Raw genomic sequence first — 24,243 nt, 5'->3', positions numbered from 1 at the left:
GAATTATTAAATTTTGAATATAATTATTTTATAAACTTTCGATGGATATTTCCAAGAAGACCAATCAATTCCATTTCTTTCAATTAATGTAAACAATTATTTTGTAAATTTTGTTTGTTTGCCTAAAATGATAATAACTTGGCAAACTTTATAACTTGGCAAAATAATGCCAATTTTTGTTTAAAATATCTTTTGAATATTCTACTGAATATGCCTCATTAGGACCGGATGACTATATAAATATAAAAGTCTTCATGATTTCTTAGCACCACACTTATCAATTCAAGAGACATGTAATTTAATTATTTATGTCAGTTTAAAGTATATATGTATGTTCAACGACTTGGATCACGATAATGTTTAATACCCAATGTCTATGCTAAATATCTGCTATTTATGAAATTAAATTCTGTTTAAAGCAAAATGCAGAATTGAAATTTTTATTATTTTATTTATAATAACACTTACTGTGCTCTTTACTAAAACATATTTTAATCCTTTAAATAAAATATATTTTCTACTTAAAAGCATAAAGAAGATAACTTTAAAAATAATTAAAATCCATCTGGGGAATTCACAAATTTGTCAAACAGCAGCGACGAATCTCTTCAGATTAAAATCAAATCTGCATTCCTAAAATATTTAAAAGCTGTGATTTACTGCATCCAATTTCACTTATTATTTAAAGAAAAATATCAGACGTTGTAATCAGATTGCAGAATAATTTAAGTGAAAACTGTCGTTAAATTATTCATTACGGCCACCTAATCGAAATACTCTGAAAATGGAAATACATTTTCCGTTCTTATAAATTGCTTGAACGAAAAAAAAATATTCCGAGGAAATTGTTTTCAGTTTTCAGAAAGAAAAAAAAATAAGTGGATATTATTTAATTAGTTTCTCTACATGCTTAGATAATGCAATTACGTCAGAAATAATCTTACCATTTAAATAGAAATTTGTATGCTTCAAGTAATGTATGCTAATTAGAGATAACTTAGTATTAATGCAAGGACATTTTATTGCTTCGATTATAACAGAACTAAATCTACTAATTAATTATTGAGTTTCATTATAATGTGAAAAGGAAAATGAAATGTGGTCCTGGAATTTAAATTGCTGAGCTGAATGCATCTGATCTATAGGATATGGAAATATTTTTTTTCTAAAATAAGCATTTAGAAAATGAAGACTGAGATAGAGATAAATTGATTGAAAAAAGTATTCCACAGAAAATAAATTAATTACGCAATATATTTGTGGATTTTTTATTTGTTAAATTATTGCTAAATATTTTGTAAATTATTTAAAAGTTAACGTATTTTTTTAATCAAAAATTTTTAATCAACAAAAAATAAATAAATAATTTTCTTAATAGATTGCTATAGAATTAATAAAAATCGAAATTCATGTTTGTGTGTATTTACATATATTTTTATCCTTCAGAGTACAATATTTCATTAAAATATTTGATGGAAATATATGAGGATACAAAAAAGGTTCTACAATTTCAACAATTGTTTTTTGATATGGTACGCTTTCATTTTGCGAACCTGCATTTTAATGCTACACATATTTCAAAGGTTGTTTATAAAAATGTGAAATTAAAAAGAAAGAAATTTTAAACTTGAAATTTCAATTTCAAAAGTTTTAATTGGAATTTCGAATAAATTGCTAATAGGGCTTTGGACTTAGAGTATTCTCGACATTGATGTGATTTTATCTACTGCCAAGCACAACTTCATCCTAATTTCTTTATTTGCTAATATTGTGTGAATATTATGAAATAATTCACCAAGGCGTGTAGTATGTTTTATCTCTTATTTCTTGCCTCACAATTATGCTCATTATTTTTTTTAAATTATCATTTGACTTTGATTAAGTAAATTGTGCTTTAAACACTAAATTCACTAGTGCATTTATCGAAACTGTTCTTCAGTATATTTTTTGCTTGCTTTAATTATTCCAAAAAATTTGTATTAATTATGATTTGGAAATTATTTTGTAATAGAGATACGTATTGATTTAGGTTTCACCTTAAATTTGTTTCTGCAAAAGGAATAATATTTACTGATATTCAGATTAATTTGAAATTATTTTAAAGATTAATTTAATGATTATTCTCTTAGCAATATGAAAAGTTAGATAAATATACATTTCTAATAAATCTAGTAAATTGCTGGCTAATCGAGTTGAAACAATATATATGCGAAACTCAAAGTTGCCAATAGAAAAAGAACTGATACTATAAAGTAATATATATTTTTTTTAAATTCGATTATTTTTAAAAATAAATATAAATATAATTTTATTAGAATTTTTTTTCCTGCATTAATTATATATATACTTAAAATTTTGATAAAAATTCTTCTGAAGTGCGAAAAATAGATACTATAACTAATAACTTTTTCTGATGGTAGCAGTTACAATTTTGCAACTATTCAGAAGGAGCTCTTTCATCTGTTTACAGATGAAAATATTTATCTGAATAAAAATGATTTATTCAACAATTGTCTTTGTTATTATTATTTATTTTAAATTTATTCAACAATTGGTTTTGAAGCATATAAATAAATGATAGGGTTTATTATTATGGTATTATATATGGTAAAATTATAGGGTTTATTATTAAACAATTTTACCATAGCCAAAATTTGAATTTTTTTTCTGAATATCTCCTTTTCTTTCAATTCATCATAATTTAAATCAACAAAAATATTTGTAATTGATATATTTGAAATGATATATTATTTATTTGATTAAATATTTGATTTTTAATAATTCAAAAAATTATCAAAAACGTGTGGAGCTTGATTCTAAACTTGCAATACAACAACTCACTTCTTTCAAATTTATTTTAAACTATCATAGAATTCAGCTGCATTATAAATTTATTATTTTAATATAGATTGGAGGAGTATATTAACATCAAATTTAAAATGGCAATTCTACACTTAAATTAAATTTGAACACATATAGCAAATGTACTTTTTTTATTTATATTTTGCAATTTATGTGATTTATATTCATATGCATGCAAGACAATAATCCTTAATTATTTTACACAGATTTAATATAACACTTGCCTTGGAAAATAATTACATCTTTTTAAAAAATAATATAAATTGAATGATGATCAAGTAACAAATTATTTTAAAGTGTCACGCTAAACTCATTTCAAATAAAGTTAATTAACATATCTCTTAATATCAATTTTTATTGTTTATTTTTTATATCTTTGTTTGCATTTCAAACTTTGTGAATGCTTTTATTCCTATGCAGTGCCTCAGTGATTTTCTTTTATGTTTATTGCAGGTGGAGCAAAACATGTCGTTGTTTAAATTGCATCAAAGATATAAAATTTATTATAGGTTTAATTAACGGTACAAATAAGTTAATACGATATTTGTTAGTTGAATATATAAGTATGCGATATTAAATTATCGTTTTTCTGAAACCTGAAAATAATTTAATTAATTGTGCATATTATGGTTACCTATTTCTTTTTTAAAATACTTCATTTAATTATTCTAAAATAATGATCAACTTTTCTAAAAAAAGTTAATTATTTGTTATATTTTACAAAAAAATAAATTAATTAATTAATTAAAAAAATCCTATTAAATTCGGTAAAATGTTTCAATCATTGTTTTCCAGCATATTTAAATCAGGAAACGCAGTCTGAGCAATATGCCATTTTGTTTTAAGCACTTTTTCCTGAACTGAATTCTTAACATTTTAAATATGAGATATTTAAAAAATAATTCTTAAGAAATTTTAAAAAAAAACTCTCCAAACTGAAAAAAATATCTATTGTATTTCGAAAATTATTAGCACATGTATGAAATAAAAAAAGGTCTAACAATTAAATGTTAAGTAATTCTTATGAATTCATAAGGGTACTATCATTCAAGAACTCCAGTGAATAGTGGACGATAGTTTCAAAAAAGGCAATAAATTACTTTATTTCCTTATTGAAATTACCACAAATGTAATATATCTTGGATAATACAAATGCAAAATTTGATTGAATTTGAAGGAATTAATATGTATTTTTGATTTCAAATTTGTATTTTTATCATCAGTATTAATCTCATTTTTGCATATACGGTTTTAATACTATCTATGCGTTATTTATATAATAAACATTATTACTATGTTTTCAAAAGTTTTATTTTTATCGAGGTGGAAAATATAATGAAAAATGTCATATTTATAGAGACACAAATAATTTTCAAAGACAAAAAAATATACAAATAAGTTATAAAGATAAAAAGAAATAACTATTTTTGCTGAATAAAATCATATCAGTATTTCAATGGCTAATTAAGATGATCCAAATAAAAATAAAATAGCAGAAGCACAATTTGTTATAAAAAGATATTAATATTAATAATAATAATAATAATATATATTGTCTTGAAATAATAATATATATAACAATAATATATATTGTCTCTGATGTGGTAAATATATATATATATATATATATATATATATATATATATATATATATATATATATATATATATATATATATATATATATTTGCCACATCAGAGAAAAGAGCTTCGCAGTAATTTATATTAAGCAAAAATAGCTTCCATGGACAAATAATTTCATTTTTTGATTTTGCATATTATTCTTATATATTTGCAGAAATTTCATCAATTAATTTAAATAAAATTTATAACAATTTTTTTATTAAGGAATAGGAATTATTGCTTAAGCTATTATTTAATAATAGTTAATGCTAACGTTTACCTTTTACAGTGAGTATAGCACTGAAAGATCCTGTACCGACATCATTAGTTGCCAAACATGAATAATTTCCATTATGTTTGTGAGCCAATGATTTTATAGTTATTGTTGAAACAAACCCTTCTTCTGCAGGTATCACTGTAGCGTCCAGTGCTTTTTCATCCAAAGGTAGGTCATCTTTAAGCCATCTAGTTGTTAAAGGGCCATCTCCTGCTACTACAATACAAGTTACTGCTGTTCTCATTCCTTCATGGAGATTGTCTTGAAATGAAAATTTTGACACTTTCGGCTTAGCTGGAATAAAAATATTAATATGGATTATCTATTTATATATCAAGGCAAAAAAATAATTACGAGTAATTGTAAAGATATGTGTGTTAGTAATTGCTATCAGTTATGTCTTAGTAATTGCTATCAGATACGTTTGGTATTAATTACAATCAGATATATCCTTTAGTAATTGCTATCAAATATGTCTGTTAGTAATTGCTATCAGATACATTTATTAGTTATTGTTGTCAGATATGTAAGTTAATAATTGCTTTGGATATGCTTTATTTAATAATTTAGATATCTACACTCATGTCCAAAATTAAGGTCACAAACATAAAATATCCGAAAAATGAAAAACTATTCACTGTGTTGCCACGAAATTTCGCACAGAGGTACACTACAATGGAAGAAAAAAACATATACACATAAAAACATGGAAAATATTTTAATTGGGAATTAAGAAACAGAATATATCAAAAGGTGTTACATTATGAATCTGAGATAAAGAATTTATCTCGAAAAAAGCCTGTCTAATATGGAATGTGACCACCGTGCACTGCTATACAGGCTTCACAACGAGCTTTAATACTATTTATGAGGGTGTCAATAAATGCTTGGAGCAACAAAGCCCATCCTTCCAAAAGCGCGGCTTTTAACTCTTGGAGGGTATTAGGAGGGTTGTTACGCTGTGAATGGCTCTTCCGAGACCATCCCAAACATGTTCAATAGGATTGTGATCCGGAGACCTCGATTGACAGTCCATACGTCGAATATCCTCTTCCTCAAGAAAATCATCAACGATCTGGGCTCTATGTGGAAGCGCGTTTTCATCCATAAACATGAAGTCTGAGCCAAAAGGACCCCGGAACGACCTCACATAGGCTTCAAGGATCTCATCCCTATAGCGATGAGCATTGACAGCACCCGCATCGAAGACGTGCAATGGTGTAAGACTGCCTAGCATTATGCCACCCCAGACAAGGATTCCTCTGCCACTAAATCTGTCGATTTCTTTTACGTAGGAGGGATGATGACGAACTCTTCGCTCTCACCAGATGAAGATTCGACGAGTGTCACTTTATGTGATAAATCTCGACTCATCACTGCAAAGAACACGCTCCCATTCTTGCTGTGCCCAAGACTGATGTGTTAGGCACCACAACAGCTGGGCTTTTCTGTTGGATGTAGTCAAAGAGACATACTTAACTGGTCGCCGGGCATAAAGAGCCCAGTATGCTAGACTTCTGTATACTTTTTGTCTGGAAATTCTTATTCCAGACGCAGCAGCAAGGTCACGAGCAAGTTGAGGAGCCATTGTCAGCCTATGCCGTCGTGCGCTTAATGCTAAATAGCAATCCTGTGCATGCGTCGTTGCTCTGTGACGGCCTTGGCCGGCCTTCCTGGTTACAGTACCAATTGCTTGGAATTGATTCCACAAGCTGGATACCCCTTTTGGTGCCACTTATAACCATCGAGCCACATCCGCTTGAGACTGCCCAGCTTCAAGCCTGCCAGCGGTTCTCCGTCTCAAAGCACCGCCTAAATGATTATGAGAACTCATTCTCACTGGAAACATGTTAATTTTTTTGTTTTAATGCAATATTCACAAAATTGCAGGCAAAAATCTCAGAGTTCTTAACGGTCTAATTTCAGTAGTTCCCCAAAAACTAATGTTAAACAACATTTTTTCCCCGCCACAAAGGTTAATATCGTGTTAGCGGACCTTCACAATATATGAAAATATAATTTGTTTAAATTTTACTGGTAGCCATATAGAATTACTTTGAAAAATATTTTTGTGACCTTAATTTTGGACATGAGTGTACTTAAATTATTTTAAATTTCAGAATTTTTTTTATATATCTTAGATTTTTCAAATTAGCTACATAAATTAGATATTATATAATTAATTTTACACCTAATAAGAAGAAGCGCGATTGCTTAGTTTTATTTAGTGTAAGATTAGATTAATGTGCAGTTTCGAAATGACACATGACTGTTTTGGAAGGGTTAACAGTTATATTAAACAGCCAATTATTTGGGATAAATAATGGATGGAGGAGGAAAATATCACTTTAGTTTATACTGCTTCCTCGAATTTCTCTACCGCATAAGCAGGTACAACTTAAGCTACATTTAATGTACAACTTAAGATTTTACAAATGAAAAAAATACACCCATGGTAAATCTAGAATCGTTATGTTCAGAAGTCGAGACCATCCCACAATGACATTAGGGCTCAGCAAATGGGTTGGGAATATATTCTTTATCATGTACAGCTTATAAATAAAGTTTTTGTTATATTGTACATGACACGAAATAGAAAGACACTATGGTAGAAAATTCATATACTTTTCAGACATTGTATTAAATTAAGTCTACAATGTATTTAATTAGCTAACATAACTAGCATTAGTCGATATAAAATATTATATTTCTTTTTTTTTCTAATAAAAAAATGATCGTACAATCAACAGATAACAAATATTAATATAAAGCGTTCGTAAATTATGGTAATACACAAAATCTTCCTATTATCGGCAAATTCATTAGAAATTATAATGATAATATATTTTGGACAAGCAGTTTAAACATTTGGTAGATTGACAATAAATTACAGAATGCCACAAAAGGGTCCAAAAACCCAAAAATATAATATTTCTCATAAGTGTGATTAATTTCTTTAATAATAATGTAAAATCGTGGAGTAAGAATCGGTATAAAATTTTTTTGTGCATCATTGCTAAGAATAGTAATTTTCGATTAATATTTTCTTTGAAGAGTAACTTTACTCCATGAGTGAGTGAGTTGTTGATCTAATTAAGAAAAAAAATATATCAAAAATTTATTCTTTTTTCATTTTTATTTTGGCCATGAATGGTAGCCAAATCAAACTATTAAGTTTGTTTTGGCTTATGAAGTATTAATAATTCTCTGCTGCCACATTGAGGTTCTTGTTTTGAACAGCTTATGATGTTTATGTAATTTATTTCAAATTTTCTTCAGATGCACATGGCTGACCATAATTTCTGCCTATGCGTATTCCCCCTCTCTTCAGAAAGCTGGAGATACCAACATAAGATATTCCATCTTTCGGAATGTCAAATTATTTATTTTCGACGAAATGCTCGTTAAGCCGGTTAAATATTAGGAAATTCGATAACATAGATCCCCTTTTGTTGTTCAGATATCAGGATATCATCTTGGCACGAGCTGAATAAACGAACTCGCATTGTTTGGATGATGGGTACTCATAAGCTCTTTAACATCTTCTTTCACTGACTGAAGAACTTACGTTCATAATCAATATGATTTGTAGAAGGGTACTCTTACTTGCTTTGTTAGGGAGGATAAAACCTTTTATTCCTGGTCTGGGATATTCTTTTGTAAACACACTCTAATTTTCAATTATCAAATTATATGTGTTGATTAATATTTGACTCATTAATATACATTATTCATGTTTATAAGCTAAATAAATGTTTGAACAACTTGAAGCACCTCTAGTTATGGCAACAGACCTCAGTTCAAAAAAAAAGGATTTTATTTATAAGCAAATACGATTTAAATAGACTAATTTTTTTTAATCTGTTTATCTGATTATTGAAATTTACTTTTAATTATAATGAAAAAATATTTATACTTTTTGAAAATAAAATATTTTATTAGAAGCACTATAGTGTAGATTGAAATAGCACTTTTCGCATTTTAAATTTCATTTATTTCATAAAGAAAGAAATAACAAAATTCGAAGACTAATTAAATGAAAGGAATATCAAAGTCAAAAGTGAAAATATATTTACCATATATATATATATATATATATATATATATATATATATATATATATATATATATATATATATATTTTGAAGAATTCGGGGTTCTTTCTATTTGTTAGTAGACGAAGAAACAGTCATTTACCAACAAACGACGACTTTTATCAAACGCGAAGAAATGAATTCGCAGACAATACACACAAATATACAGCAATAACACATGCAATACACAGCAGAACACTACAACAAACAGTATCCCGCAGTTTTAATAGTAATCGGTAGTAATAACAACTATAGCACACAAGGTGGTCAGACAGAATTCAGCAGAAGGAGGGAATCTAAGTAGCTACAATTTACGGTCACCAGGATTCGACACACAGTTCAATTCAGCAAACATTTGAGCCACACAACACTTGCGCTTCGCCGTTGACTCGCTAAGCTACTATAAACCTTCTGTACTCTTTCCACGACTCAATACACGACTGTATTCGGCATAGACTGCCTACCTTACAAAGTTCCCATAGTCGGGCAGAGAAGGTTCTAGAACAACCAGGCATATTTCTGTTCCTGTTGGCTTTATTGCCAAAATCTGCGAAGTTTCAGTATTATATATTTTGTCGCCAAATTCGTCGCTAAGTCACCAAATGGTCGCACCAAATTATGTTGCTTTAAAATGATAACTTTTAATTTTAAGATAGAGTTAAATTATTTTCGTGCAGAGCTTTGATTTTAAGTTTTGGCTGAAAAGCAATAATCTATTCAAGCCTTTTTTCAACATATTTTAATATTGCTAAAACTTTCTAAGATTACATTTAATCCATCTTGATATTAAGGAAAATGAGTGCCAAATTTTGTTTGAGTCCGTCAAAGAGTATGAATTTTTTTAAAGAATCAAACAAACATATTTTCACTTATATACGTTCTATTCTATTATGATATATTTGTATTTTATGACTTCTTGATCAAAATTTCATACAAACATATTGTTTTTAAACGATGACATTTCATACAATTTTAATTCTAAAGCATTTCATATAATTTTAATCAAATTTTAAAAACTACCAGAATGTAAGTAATATAAGTTTAACCTAATAAAAGTGTGAATATAATTATAACCTAATAAAAGTGTGAATATAATTATAACCTAATAAAAGTGTGAATATAATTATAACCTAATAAAAGTGTGAATATAATTATAACCTAATAAAAGTGTGATTAAAACTTTTTATCACACTTTTGGTGCTAAGAGAATTTATTCCAATTACATACATATCACCAATATTTCAATTGTAAATATCAGTTTAATTACAAAAATAATATCTTTTAAACATTCATACTCTAATATTCATACATAAATATTCTTTGTAATAAAATTCATAGGACATTTATAACGATTTTTAATCGTAATATTAATGTAGATAGCGGCTAGAAAAAACTTTTCATTCAGTGCTAAAGAATAAAATTTATATCTCACGATTTTCTTCACTTACGTGTAAGTATCATATGTTAATAGTTTCACCATATTGCATTCGAGACTCATAAACATACAAATTTTGTTTATATTATCCCCCAATTTCAAATCGCATATTTCCTTAAAGAATTATTGACCTTTTCTCTTACTTTTCCTTCAAAACCGTTTCCACTTTCGCAATAAAACTGTTCCCACTCTAAAAGTAAAGAATGCGATGCGCTCCCAGCAGGGCGATTCGTTTATAAGTCCGATAGTAAAGTTGTAAAAGTTCATGACGGAGCTTTCCCACAAGAATTGTCATAAAGCAGGAGAAAGATAAAAGAAAGTTCAAGTTTTATATTTTTCCTTTAACGCCTCTAAATCTAGCCGCCTTTGTGCAGATCCAGACAGTTAAATCTTCTCTGTTTTGAGATACATAACGAGGGACGATTTAAGTTGTGACGGCATAAAACAACATTTTACGCTGTACTGAATAACACTCAGGATATGTATGGGCCATTAAAACAATGTTCGACAAAACAGGAATTTCAGTATTAAATGTTCCACACAATTTTTAGGCGTTGTTAAGACAACAATATCGAAAACTTTTAGTTCTTGTTGGTTATTTTTTTAGCTATTTCGGATTTTATTTTAACAACTTGTTCATTTTTAATGCAGCTTCATCCCTATTTATTATTTTGCCTTATAATGTTTTGATTTTGATTAATAAATGGAATTCAAGATTCACATCGTTTGGCAATTTCTCATACATTATTAAGTTTTATTATTTTTTTCCGCTTATCTAATGTATTTTTTCCCTGTAAATCTTGAATATTTCCATTAAACACAAATATAAGAAGTGAAAATAGTCTTATTATTAGTCTGATGTATATTTTCTACTTCTTTTCTAAATGTGATATAGGATTTTTAGCGTGACTTATCTTTCTCAAAATCATATTAATAATCTATAAAAAATTCACACATATTATTTATACTAGCCGCCTTTGGCGACCAGCCGGTTCGCCAATCTTAATTTTCGTTAAAATTTTAATAATTAAATATTTTATGCAATTTCTACTTTAATAGCTTCTTCATCAAAATATTTTAAAACTTCAAATTTTGATTATCATATAATTCATTCATAATATTATAAAGGCCTTCAGTCATAAACGTAATATGTATCTCTCTCATTTTCTGTTAGCACCCGTAGAATTTATGCTTTAAATTAAAGTGGAAAGAATTTTTCTTCAATTAATATAATAATATTTTTTACTGAAACAAAGCATTTTTTTATAATCTGATTACTGAAAATAGAGTCACTCAGCGTTTAAACTTTATGGGCAATAAAGAATATCTTTTTTAATTTATGTAATATCTCAAGAGTTGGTCAACAAAATTTTCTTAGATTCATTATGAGCAGATCGATTCATTAACAATGTTTAAATTTAAATGCATCAAACACTAAGAAAATAAAACGAATCGTTTAAAATAAACGGTTGAAAACAGGTTTTAAAAAAACTACTTAAAAAACGATGTACTTAAAACTATAAGCATATACAAAAAATATATAACTAACATAAATACAATTTACTTACAAAAGCAATTGCAACTAACCCAAAAATAATTTAAATCATCCATTGATAACGTTGTCATGGCAACAATCAGAGCAGAATGCGCATGCGTGAATTTTCTTCGCCGGTTACGTAACGCAAATACGTGATTTTTTCTACGCCAGTTGGGGTAACGCTATGTGGATTAGAAATTTTTAATTTCCTTTTTTCTGTTTTATTTTAATTCAAAAGTACTTCAGAAGGAATCTGAAAGATTGATTCATTAACAATGTTTAATTTTAAATGCATCAAACATTAAGAAAATAAACAGAACCGATTGAAATAATCCGCCGAAAAATTTTAACCCTAGCCTCATTACTGTTGGGAGAAAAAAAACTGAAGCCTTTCTCGTTTGGCGCTGGGCATAATGGAAGATTTTTTTGGCGGAAAAGTTGGCGGTGGGGAAAATGGAAGATTTTTTTGGCGGGAAAGTTAGTTTTTAATTAATAATTAAAATTCTAATTAAAAATTCGAAAAAAGAAACCCCAGGTGCACATTCCCAGCCTCCAAGGTATACATCTACCAAATTTGGTAGCTGTATGTCAAACGGTCTGGCCTGTAGAGCGCCAACACACACACACACACACACACACACATTGAGCTTTATTATAAGTATAGATATAGATAGAGTAACACAGTAGTTACCACCAAGTAAATAAAGTTAAATGGGTAATAAAAACAAAAAATCTCGACTAATGAATATCATAGTTATTCGTAATTTCTTAATATTAGCAATTAATAAAAAATTCATGATTTAAAATTTCTTCTTATTTTTTTTTTTTCACAAAAATTAATTTCTCTTCTTTAAAGTATTTCTTCTCAAGTGATCATAGAAATTTCTGTAGAGTATTCAGTTTATAATCAGTTTTTCAAATACAGTAATCAGTTCATATAAGTATTTTATTTTATTAAGAACGCCTATTCTATGCCATGTTATTCTTTCTGAGATTTAGAGATATTCTTCATTTATGCTAGATCTTGGTAACGGAAACGAGAGTTCTTGAATTACTGTTTTGATAACAGCTTACGGAATCCAGAATAGAGATTACGGTTTAAATTACTGTTTACTAAATCTAGAATTGAGATAACAGTTTTGATTATAGCTTACTACATCTAGAATTGAGATTACGGTTTTTATTACAGCTTACTGAATCTAGAGTAAAGATTACGGTTTTTATCTCAATTAGGAAGATTCTTCTGGAGAATTCCATTTGGCATCACTCCTTGTCAAGAGATTATATACAGCCGGGACACTTACAATAGGGATCAATTTCTTTGAAGTTTATCCATATCATAAAGTAAAGCTGGCTTAAACTAAGTGAGATTGATGAGAATCCGTGTATTTACCTATTTGCTTTCTCGATAATTAGAGCTGTCATTTAATTAATTATTATTGTATTACAGTTTTATACTGTGTGTTTGTATTGTTAATTTTTATAAGTGTTACTTTTGCGTACTTTTTCGTAAAATTTTTGTTATTCGTTCTTCTTTTATTGGAATATTTATAGAATAAAGAGGAAATTTTCTACTTTTAATATTATTGGTTTGCCGTTCACTATATATCCACCAGACGATATTCGTAGATATAAGTAATATTCAGTAATTATCCAACATTTCAATGCATCGAAATTTATATTTATAATTTTATTTGCGATTTCGGGATACTTTTCATTAAATATATATATATTATGAATCATATAGTTGAAAAATAAAGTCCTAAAAAATTTTAAGCTTTGCTTTTCGCTCATTGGTCTTCCAACACTTCCTTATTTCTATACTTGTAATTCAAATTGATAAGGAATATGACCAGGAACACATGAAAATTAAATAAATTTTAATAAATATATAATCTGTTTACTTTCACCAATCAAAGTTTTATAAAATCAATAGTGATTTTATTATTTCTCTTTTTTTGTCTATCTTATAAGTAAATTGTCCTTTTTTATCATATTTATTATTCTGCATTTTACTTTATTACTTCAATTATCTTTTAAAATTCTGTTAGAATTGTTCATATTATAACTTCTAAATTTTCAATTATAGGAAAATTGTTATTATATGTAAATTTTGTATTATATTTTATTGATATTGTTTGAAATTATAAGATATGAGGAGTATGAAAACCTCAACCTATCTATTTTTTCTGTTTATGCCAACTTTTGCTCGATTATTTGTAAGCTTCCCAGGAATCAGCTTTAGCTTCTTTCTCTACCTTAGATATTAAATATCTCGTGAACTTTTATTTTTTCTTATTATTTAATGTATTAAATCAAATAACAAAAAAAATCCCTACTTTCTCAAGAATTAAATTGAATTGAAATGCAAAAGTTCCAAAAGCATTTTATATATATAAGTCTGAAATATACAAATAGAAATAACAAATCTATTTGATAAAAATATTTATGTCAAAGGTAAGTTGTATGTATTTCATAAAAATCTAAAAAAGTGTTCCTTCTGAAGGAAACTAAAAATACTTATTTGATATTACTTATAGTATTTTATTTAAAGATGCAATTCGGATTTTTTTTTTGATTATGTGAAATTACATATTCTGTTGTTACTCAACTGAAAATAATGATGCAGGAATTTTAGGATACATACTGTGACAGGAGTAACATGTCAATACCTGGGATGTCTTTATGTGCGAATAAAATTGCCTTAAATTGTATTAAATAATTTTCTACCGTTTTTTTTTTACAAATTAATGTTAAAAATAAGCCGATTTTAAGATTTTTTTAAAGTTTGAGCAGTGCAATCTTAATAAATTTAAGTTCACGGATTTTTATATGCAGTTTATGAAATTCTTTTCAAATAAGACCCTGAAAAAAAACTCTTACATCTCCTTGCATTACTATATGTTCTACTTTTATAAAATCTCGACTAAGTAAAAAAATTGATGAGGGCATGTGGCGATTTTTCGATAAACCTTTGATGATATTATGAAGCTTGAATTCAAATACTGTATTTACTTTTCATCTAGAAATATACATCATCAAATATGTCAAATATTTTATTAGAAAAAAATCAGTACACTAAACAGGTATAAGGCTATTGAAATAACATGCTTTTAATGTGTCTAACAATATAATATTTAAAAATTGATGCTGATGGAATCTTGGACATCCATTTAAACGTGAAAAAAAATCATAGCATTCCTAAATTCATTCTATTTTAGGTGCTTTAAAATTTGGGGAAGTCAGAGTTACTCTTTCAAAGATAAGAATAATTCCTTATCTCCTCAAGAACTTCAATCCTAGCCTATAACATTAATGTATAAAATGTACAAAAGAAGATCTCACTTAACTAATGGCTACTAAGCAATCGTTTGCTCGGACATTTTTTGTGTGAATTTTCAGGAAACAATCCTGACCTCCAAATTCATCTGGGCGAACACTTCCAGCGAATAAAGTAAGTGCCATAGGTTATTCACTAAATTACACTTAACGAAAAGAAAGCGACTTTTGCAACTATATATAAGCATCTTAAGGGCTTGCCGACATTTCGTTGAAGAGACACAAGGGCAATTCAGCACTGACATAAATTGAATTAAATATAACTTGTGTTCTTTATGAATCAAATAGTTGGCAAAACCGCGATGAAAAATGGTTGATTAGTTATATCATGTGTGTAAGTGACTCTAAAGTTAAATATAAAATCAGAAAAATAATTATGCACAATTAGTTCTTTTTAATACTATTTCGTCTTTCTATTCTCATTTTATCTGTATTTAATGTAATTGACTGAGTGGTGATTTTACTAATCACCTTCATCCGAAGTGAATAAGGAAAACATTGCCTACAACTGTAACAGCGCAATTCACCAAAGTCTTTAAATGGTACAATCTGTTGTTAGGAAAGAAACTTAAGTACGAGTGTAAATTTGAAACGGATTAAATTAACATTTCACACGTTTATTTGATTGCACTTTTATTGTCGGCATAAAACTTAAATCCTACCATTTCTATTCAAACAAATATATTGAAAACCCTGAGAGTGGTGTAACAAAAACATTGATGTATGTTAAGAAAACAATATTGTCCGAAATCCCTTTGAAAACCGATAGGATTAAGTACCTAGCTTTATGCTCTTGTTCATTATTTATGTTCTACCATAAACTTTAACTGGTTTTGGGAATAAAATACAACATTCAAACAGGGTCCCTGAATTTTATTTACTTGTTTTGGTATTTTTTTATGTCGTAGAAAAGATAAGTTTTATGTTTCTTTGGATAAGTTACAGAATAAATGCAAAAGTATCATACAGAAACACATTAAATAGAATAGCTTTAGAATATAAAATAAAAATGTGTATTTTTCCATGTTAGATATGCCTTTTTTTCATAAAAAGAGGGAAATTTTGAAAGGCATAAGCATTTTGTGTTCTTAATTAAAAGAAGACATGCGTTCGGTGTTAATGACAGTTTCAGGATCCATTGTCCTTACACATCAACATTTTTGAAAGCGAAAGTAATTCTGACAGCATTGTGTGTCATAAACAATGAAAGTCATTTCCACTAGATATAGTTTCTATTTTTCATTTAATCTATTTAAAAAAAGGTAAAAAAATGTCAATTCTTAAAGCAATTGTTAGAAATGAATAAGCTCACTTGATAGTTTTTAAAAATAAAAACAGAAATCGCTTTTCATATTTCTTCTATATTAAGTAAAAGGCCTTGTTACATTTTTTTGTGCTACGCCAGCTTAGCATCTTCAAATAGTCACATTAAAAAAATCTTAAGTACTTAGATCAAAATAATGGTGAAGTTATGACATAAAATTCATTTAAAGAGCTTTTTAATAAAGTTTCTTTTTTTTTTAAAGAAATAATTTTCATAATTAAAGAATGTGCGAGTTGAGTTCCTTTGTTAAAAGATGTCAACTGAATAAAAAAAATGAAAATTAATTTCGATGTTGAATGTTAAAAATAATATTTCCTAGTAGCATTTATTTGGTGCCTTTAGTTAATTAGTAAAGATAAAAATTCTCAGAGGTTTTCAGTACTTTTTGAAACATAAATAAATATATTTTATAAATCGTATTTCAAAACTGTAATCTTTTCATTAAAAAGTTAAGGATTGATTCGAAAATTGTAAGTATATTTTTGCTTTTCACAAGTTATTTTTACTTATATATTTAAAGAAAAGGAAAATAATTTTTCAGGTTCGTTTTAATAAATATTAGTTGAAAACATATTAGGGTAAATAAATTAAGCCAATTCAGATCAATTCATAAAAAAAAATATTCTGATTTTAAACGTTTTGATATAATACTTTCGTCGTTTTACATTCATAAATTCTAATAATGATTGTCATTAACTCTATCAATGTTAATAACAATTAAAATTATTAATTCTAAAATAAAATATATTTTTAGAAATTTGTAAAACTTTTTATTTATGTTTTAATTACAATTGTATTATTATATTCGAGTGAAATTAAAGATAATTTTACCAATTTAATTAATTACTTTTAAATAAAAAAACACACAAAGTTGTAACAGGAAAATGTTTAAATATAACGCAAAGAAAAACAAAATTCGGATATCCTGTCTAATGAGATTAATGCAAAATCGGCAGTAAATATGAAATGAATATAAATATTTGACATTATATTTGAAATATGAGATTTCAAAGGTTTATAGTAATAATACAATTTAAAAGCGTGTTTAAAGAATACTTTTCAAAATCAAAAGGAAACGCATTTTTTCAACTTGAAATTTTTTTACATGTTTTCGTATTGCACCAATAAACTTCAAACATCTAGTTCTTAAAATAGCATTATTAAAATTAATAAAGACACACTTTTCTTTGATGATGTGAGCGTATAAAGTTTTAAACATAAAGAAATAAAATTTTATTTAATGATATTGATTTTGATAAAACAATCTGAATTCAGTAAGGGTTTTTTTTTATTAAAGTCATTTATTATTTTTTGAGAAATTAAACATTTTTAGGAAATATTAGAATCGATAAAGAATCTGATTCTGAAATATACGATAAACAGATTATTTGGCCATTTATCTCAGCCTATTTTTTAAAAATGTTTTATGGAATAAATTATTCCTTTTGTGAATCATACCTTCAAAATATATTTGAGATAATGGTGGAAATACTCTTCTATATCATTTATCTTGTTTATAATACCTACGAATATAATAGGGATATGCATATTAGAATTATATGGAATTAACTGTTGAATATTACATTAATTCTTGAATAAAGTATTATGTCACTTAAATTTCTTATCTTGGCATTTTCTCGTATATGAAGTAAATATGGAGAAAGTATTGAATTGTCAAAAATTCCCTCTTGCTGAAAGTGTTGTGGTTTACTTGGAAAATATTTTTCAAGATGTCAAGATGGATTTTTATTTCATTTAAGAATTGTATCTATTTATAGTGGAAATAGTTTGTTAATGTCAAGAACAATTAATATCCATATGGATCAAGATCTGGGGAGCAGAAAGGTGGTAAAAGTGGCCCAAATCATAACTCAAGAATATGATTGTTTCCTTACAGCCAATGCAGCATGCATTTTTGTATTATCATATTGAAAAAGGACGCTACTTCCGTTTACCGATTATGCTTTTTTTTCTGTTGTTGTGGCTTTCACGCTTTAACAAGCTAGTTGCAATATTTGTCAGAATTGGTAGTTTCACTTTGAGAAAGAGTGTTATAGGAGTTTAAACATTTCCAGTTCCATGAATTGAACTTTCTTCGGTTGAAGTCAAGACTTAGCGATAATAGAATATCTATCGTTCTTCGAGTAAGTTAATTTTCGATAGACTTTTTGAGATACAATACAAATCTCATCATCAGTGAGAAACCTCTTTCAGAAACAATGACTTTCATGCCGATGGGTATCATTTTTTTTTGTATCGTATCATTATTTTGTACACCATCCATTTTTGTAATTACCTTTTGATCATTCTAGCCTTAATGAAATTTTGCATGATTCATATTCTGAGCGTTCAATGAAATTGCTAATCCATTTTTTTTCTGAAAATATCTGAATTTATTTCTATTGTTAATATTTATTATTATTTTTATTTTGCTTCTTCTTCCTTCTTTGATATTTCAGATTTCATCTCATCATGCCTTCCACAATTAGAATATGATATTTAGTTTCAGCCCTTCATTATCGACATATCTACAGAGTCTTCCAAAAAAGTAAACACACTTTAAGGCCTTCGATGCATTATTATTAGATATCAATATTAATTATAATATAAAAAAATGCAATATTCAAGATTATCGCCACTATTTTTCCAATAATTTACATGGTAAATAGTACAGTCAGTGACAAATGGATTTACCTAAGAAGAATATATCGAAATTGAAACCTTTGATTTAAATAAGAAGCCATTTACTGTAAATGTGAAATGTGAAATTTAAAATATTATATGTTGTAATTTGTAATTGCTACATTAAATTCGCATTCTATGAAAAGAGAAAAAATGACTATATGCAGTCCGGATCTTCAGGAGCCAGCAGGGATGTTTCACCCTAATTACTTCCGTAAAGAAATCGAAAGAGACTTACTGCGAATGATGATACGGAAGGAACGTGAAACGGTTGTCATATCTTGACCAGGGCTGACCTCACAGCTGTAAATGCCATCGTCCACTCCTGGCTGCATGCCAGCGATGAGCAAAGTTCCATTTGGGAATACTCTCTGCCTCTGATTGACAGGAAGTATTCGTTCATCTGAAAATGAAAGAAATACGAAACTTAAGTAAAATTTAAAGAAACAATGGGCCAGTGAGACACGAACGTAAAAAAAAAAAAATAGAGATGTGTTATAGATAAACATCAGTCCAAAACCATTTTATATATATATAAATAGGCAACTAAAAGCTGTCATAAACCATAATTACTTAAATCTTGAAAACAGAAGCAAGATTTGAAGAACTGTAGTTATATATCACACTGTTCCTATGCAAAATTTACAGTGTTATATGTCCCTCAAGGTAGGCTAGATAAGAGGACATACAACCCTGTGTTTTTAGAAACAATAATGCCTACGGAAAAGCATAAACGTTCTTGCTCAGCTTAGAAAATTTACGTATTTTTTTTTCTTTGAATAAACTGTATATAGTATTTAGCTAGAGTAATACCTTTTAAATACGATTCACATGCTGGATAGTCATTGGTCAATGGGCTAAAATTATAAAGATCAACCCTACATTCCTTTGTATAATGGCACGTAAAGTAACAAATATTCCTTTTTGTAATTATCTGTCCTTCAAATAGGCTAGAGAAAAGGACATAATACCCATGTAATTTAAGAAACAATGAAGCCTCCGGGAAAGTATAAACATTCTTGCTCGACTTAGAAAATTTCCCTATGATTTTCTTTGAATAATCTGTGTTTAGACTTTAGCTAGAGAGATATTTTTTTAAATACGATTCATATGCTGCATAGTCGTTGGTAAATGGGCCAACAGTACAAATAACAATTCCTTTATTTAATGAAACATGAAATAAAAAATATTGTATTATGTAAAGACACTTTTAAATTGTTAGATATATTAATAGATTATTCGTTATTTTTTTCAATCTCAGTTGTTTATTTAAATAATATGAAAGAATTATAATATTGCTTATATTTGATTTCTCCTTGTTTTAAATTTATAGTTCATTCTAGTTATTTCATTTTAAAAAGCGATGTTGTAAAATAAGCTTAAAAAATGTACAAAAAGAATTTTAGATAAACAAATATATCTCATAGATTTAAATTAACTGTATAAAATGTAAATTATTCCAAAATGATTTTCTTTACTTTATTTTTAATACTATCTAGCAGCCTTCGAATTTGCTGCAACTTTAGAGAGCATCATTTTTTAGCAAATATAATTGCAATAAAAAAAAACAACAATAATGAGTAGAATATCAGGATCTTTAAATGTGAATTTGTATATAGTCCCTTAGTTCTATATTTCTTTCGGTAACTGTCATGCTTAGTCAAGTATGTGATTTTTATAACTCCCAGTTGAGAAATTAATGTCAGTCTAGTGAAATGTTGTAATAAATATTAGGACTTGCTTAACTAGCGGAAAACTAGCTCCTTATTTTACTTAAAAGGATATAAATAACTCTTTTAAGCAATTAATAACGCCTTTTAAATAAAATGAATTAAAAGTGTGTTTACGTTACTCTAATGTATTACTGATGACAAGAAATTACATTAGATTTTATCTTGGAAAAATTATATTTGGATATTTGAAATTAAAAAAAAATATGTATAATGAAAACTGGTGTTATTCAATACATGTAGTACAAAAAGATGATAACTATTTTTTCTTATTTAATGATAAGAATGTCATTTCATGATATATTTGTTTGATTGCATGAACAAAACTGAATTGTCATTAAATCTTCAAAAATACATTATGAATGTTTAATTAAATTAACTTTGTTGAGTTAGAAACAGAGAAGAATTTGATTTAAAATTTGATGTTTATTTTGTCATGAATGCTGAAAGAATCTTTCGCAACAATTTGCCTTAAAAGGTGTGTTTGAGTTTGACATATAAAAGTCATCATTTATCACAAAAAGAAAAAAAAAGATTTTAAAATGCAAATAATCATTTAGTTTTTTTAATGCAATTATGTAAAAGAGAAAAAAAATAGTCCATGCGTTTTACGGAAAAAAATTTCATTAGCACAAATTTGTTTTAACTACAAATTTTTAATCAGTTTCCTTCTCCTTTTCCCTTAGGATACACTTAGCAGTGAGTGCGAGTCAAATACTTCCCGTATTAATGAAATTAGAGAAACTGAAAAAAGTTACGAACTTTAATTTGTTAAGTGTTTTAAATTCATGAATGTTGGGAAGATATGCATTTTCTTGAAGGCAAGAAAGCTGCGAAAATATTTAATTACTAATCTGAAAGTTTTTTTTTTGAAATTTTATTTTAATGCGGTATTTTTAAAAGAGAAACAACGGAGAAGTAAAAAAAAAATGGGTTCACACGCTTCGGTTATTTGTGGCGAAAGTCTCCAAGAGAAGTATTATTTTTTTTCCTCCTCACCCAATTCAATTACATCCAAGAATTCTAATATTGAAAAAAACATGTACGTTGCTTTTTTCTTCTTGATAAAAATGTACGAAGCACCAAAAGTGTCAAACTTTTCAAGGCGTATCGCTTAAAATGCGATTTATCCAAGAGAATGAAGATCCGGCATCTCTTTCAAATTAAATCAAAAGCACAGAGAAGAAAAGAAAGAAAAAGAAGAAAGAAAAATAAATTTATAAAGTGCTGCCATACACTTCAAAAACAAATCTTGATCTTTTACTTTTAAGGAATTCTCAATATTTGAAATAAGAAGAAACATGCATTTTAACAAAAGGAAAATATTGGCTTGTATGATATTTGAATTGCACGTTTTTTTTTTTTCCTTTCTACTTTTTTTGTCGTTTTTTTACTCACTGTAAAAATCTTGCATCAAACGAGCATAGTTATTTTACTTCGCATCCGCGTTTGTTTTGCTTTTTTCCCAACTTTGAACGCTTGTCCCTCCTTTATTCTCAATAGGAAGAGGAATTTTTCGAAGATCCTTAAAATTGGAATTGCGCGCGCGTTTTCCATTACAGGGAACAATTTTTGCCTAGCTGCAGGCGGTGTCTTTTATTCTTTCGTCTATATCTGTTTGGATCTCTCGTTTACAACGCAGATCTCAATGCCCCCACGTTTTGTTAGTGAATAGGGGCTATACAAATAATGCGCGGAATGCGAAAAATTGAAATGAAAATTTTCTAAAGCAGAAAGAAAGGATGCATATATGAAAAATATCATTTTTCTTTTTTCTTTTTACGTTGAAAGCAAGAATTTCAGAAAATATTTTTCTATTTATTATTCATGTTGAATATAGAAATACTACTTGAACGGGGATAATGCAGCTATAAAAAAAGTTTGCATGCATTGATTTTAATAATAAATTGCGTAGATATGTTTTATTTCAATGGTGTTTTCTGAAAAACTTAAATTATTTCTGTATAAAACATCATGCAGCACTAAGATGCATAACAATATAAACGTAGAATAAAGAATTTTTGGATTACATAATAGATAAGATAACCGAAGGAAGTCGTAGTCCGGAATTGTCCATAATTTTCTCCCATTTGCTTTCTTAATGGGTTTCATGAGTATTAGGGTTACTGAGATCAGGAATTCAGAAAGGAATTGGAAAATTTATGTGTTTTTTCTCAATTGAAAATAAACACATAATACACATTTCTTTTGTGCTTGAAAATAAATTATTTTCTCTAATCAGTCAAATTTAGCTTTAAAACTAACATATCCTTCAAGGAGTATTGATTAAAGTCACCTTTAATTACTTTATTGAAATTTTATGTTCAACTTCAAATTCGTTTCAATTAATATCAAGAATATCAAGTTTGTTAACAGAAGAAAAATTTGGAAACACTATTGCTAATACATAAACACACATTACAAAGATAATTGGTTTCTACGCAATATATATATATATATATATATATATATATATATATATATATATATATATATATATATATATATATATATATATATATATATATATATATTGAATATCAGCGATATATTATTCACTTCACCCCGCATGAATAATATATTTTTTTATATTTTCATATATTTCTTTTTTAATCACATTTTAGTTTTAGGATTTTTATTTGTTAAATATCCCACACACTCATATGCTCAGACACATATATACATATCTCTTTCTTTCTCTCTCTCTCTCTCTCTTTATATATATATATAAGACGAGAATCAAATTATTTTTTCATTACATCTTCTTTACGTTTAAAAATTTAAGTTTAAATTAATGACTTAAATTACAAGGGTTGTCTTTTCAACATAAACAGGATTTTTATTGAAAGTTCTTTGACAGTTCTACATAGATTATAAGTTAGAGACTGAAAATCACTTTCAATTCTGTAATTTTTTAAATTTATACTTTAGTTTTCAGAGTTTTCTCATCAATACTTTCCATTCCATTCTTTTTTCATCCTTATACTTATTCTAACTCTTATAAAATTAGATATGGCAATATAGGATGAACGTATTTCCATGCACATTGATAAAATAAATCTACTTTTAATTTCCATTTTTTTGACAGAGAATCCTTTAAAATTTATATTAGGTATCATAGATTGCGTCTACTCAGAAAGAAGTCTAATTTTCTTTATTTCGATTGAGATTTGATTTTCAAATTAAATTTAAAAATAAAATTTGATTTTCAAATGAATTATAATGACAATTTTGTACAACTCATGATATTTCTTATCTAGAAAATTTAAGAAATTAAATGGTTTGCTACATTTTCAGTAAATTATTCAGTTCAAAATAAAGTAGACGACACTATATAATTA

General features: G+C 27.3%; 1 protein-coding gene across 1 annotated transcript in view; it reads right to left on the bottom strand.

The window, feature by feature from the left end:
• LOC129980683 (cell adhesion molecule Dscam2-like) overlaps positions 1–24,243 on the bottom strand; it is a 550,882-nt gene that overhangs the window by 183,576 nt on the left and 343,063 nt on the right. Inside the window, exons 8-9 of the mRNA XM_056091064.1 lie at positions 19,411–19,575; positions 4,765–5,055 (exon numbers count right to left, since the gene is read on the bottom strand). Coding sequence (XP_055947039.1) covers positions 4,765–5,055; positions 19,411–19,575 — 456 coding nt within the window. The remainder of the gene's footprint in view (positions 1–4,764; positions 5,056–19,410; positions 19,576–24,243) is intronic.

This window comes from Argiope bruennichi, chromosome 8 (genome assembly GCF_947563725.1).
Source record: "Argiope bruennichi chromosome 8, qqArgBrue1.1, whole genome shotgun sequence".
NCBI lineage: Eukaryota > Metazoa > Arthropoda > Arachnida > Araneae > Araneidae > Argiope > Argiope bruennichi.
Note: the sequence above shows the minus strand (reverse complement) of the source record. Positions and strands in the feature narration are given on the sequence as shown.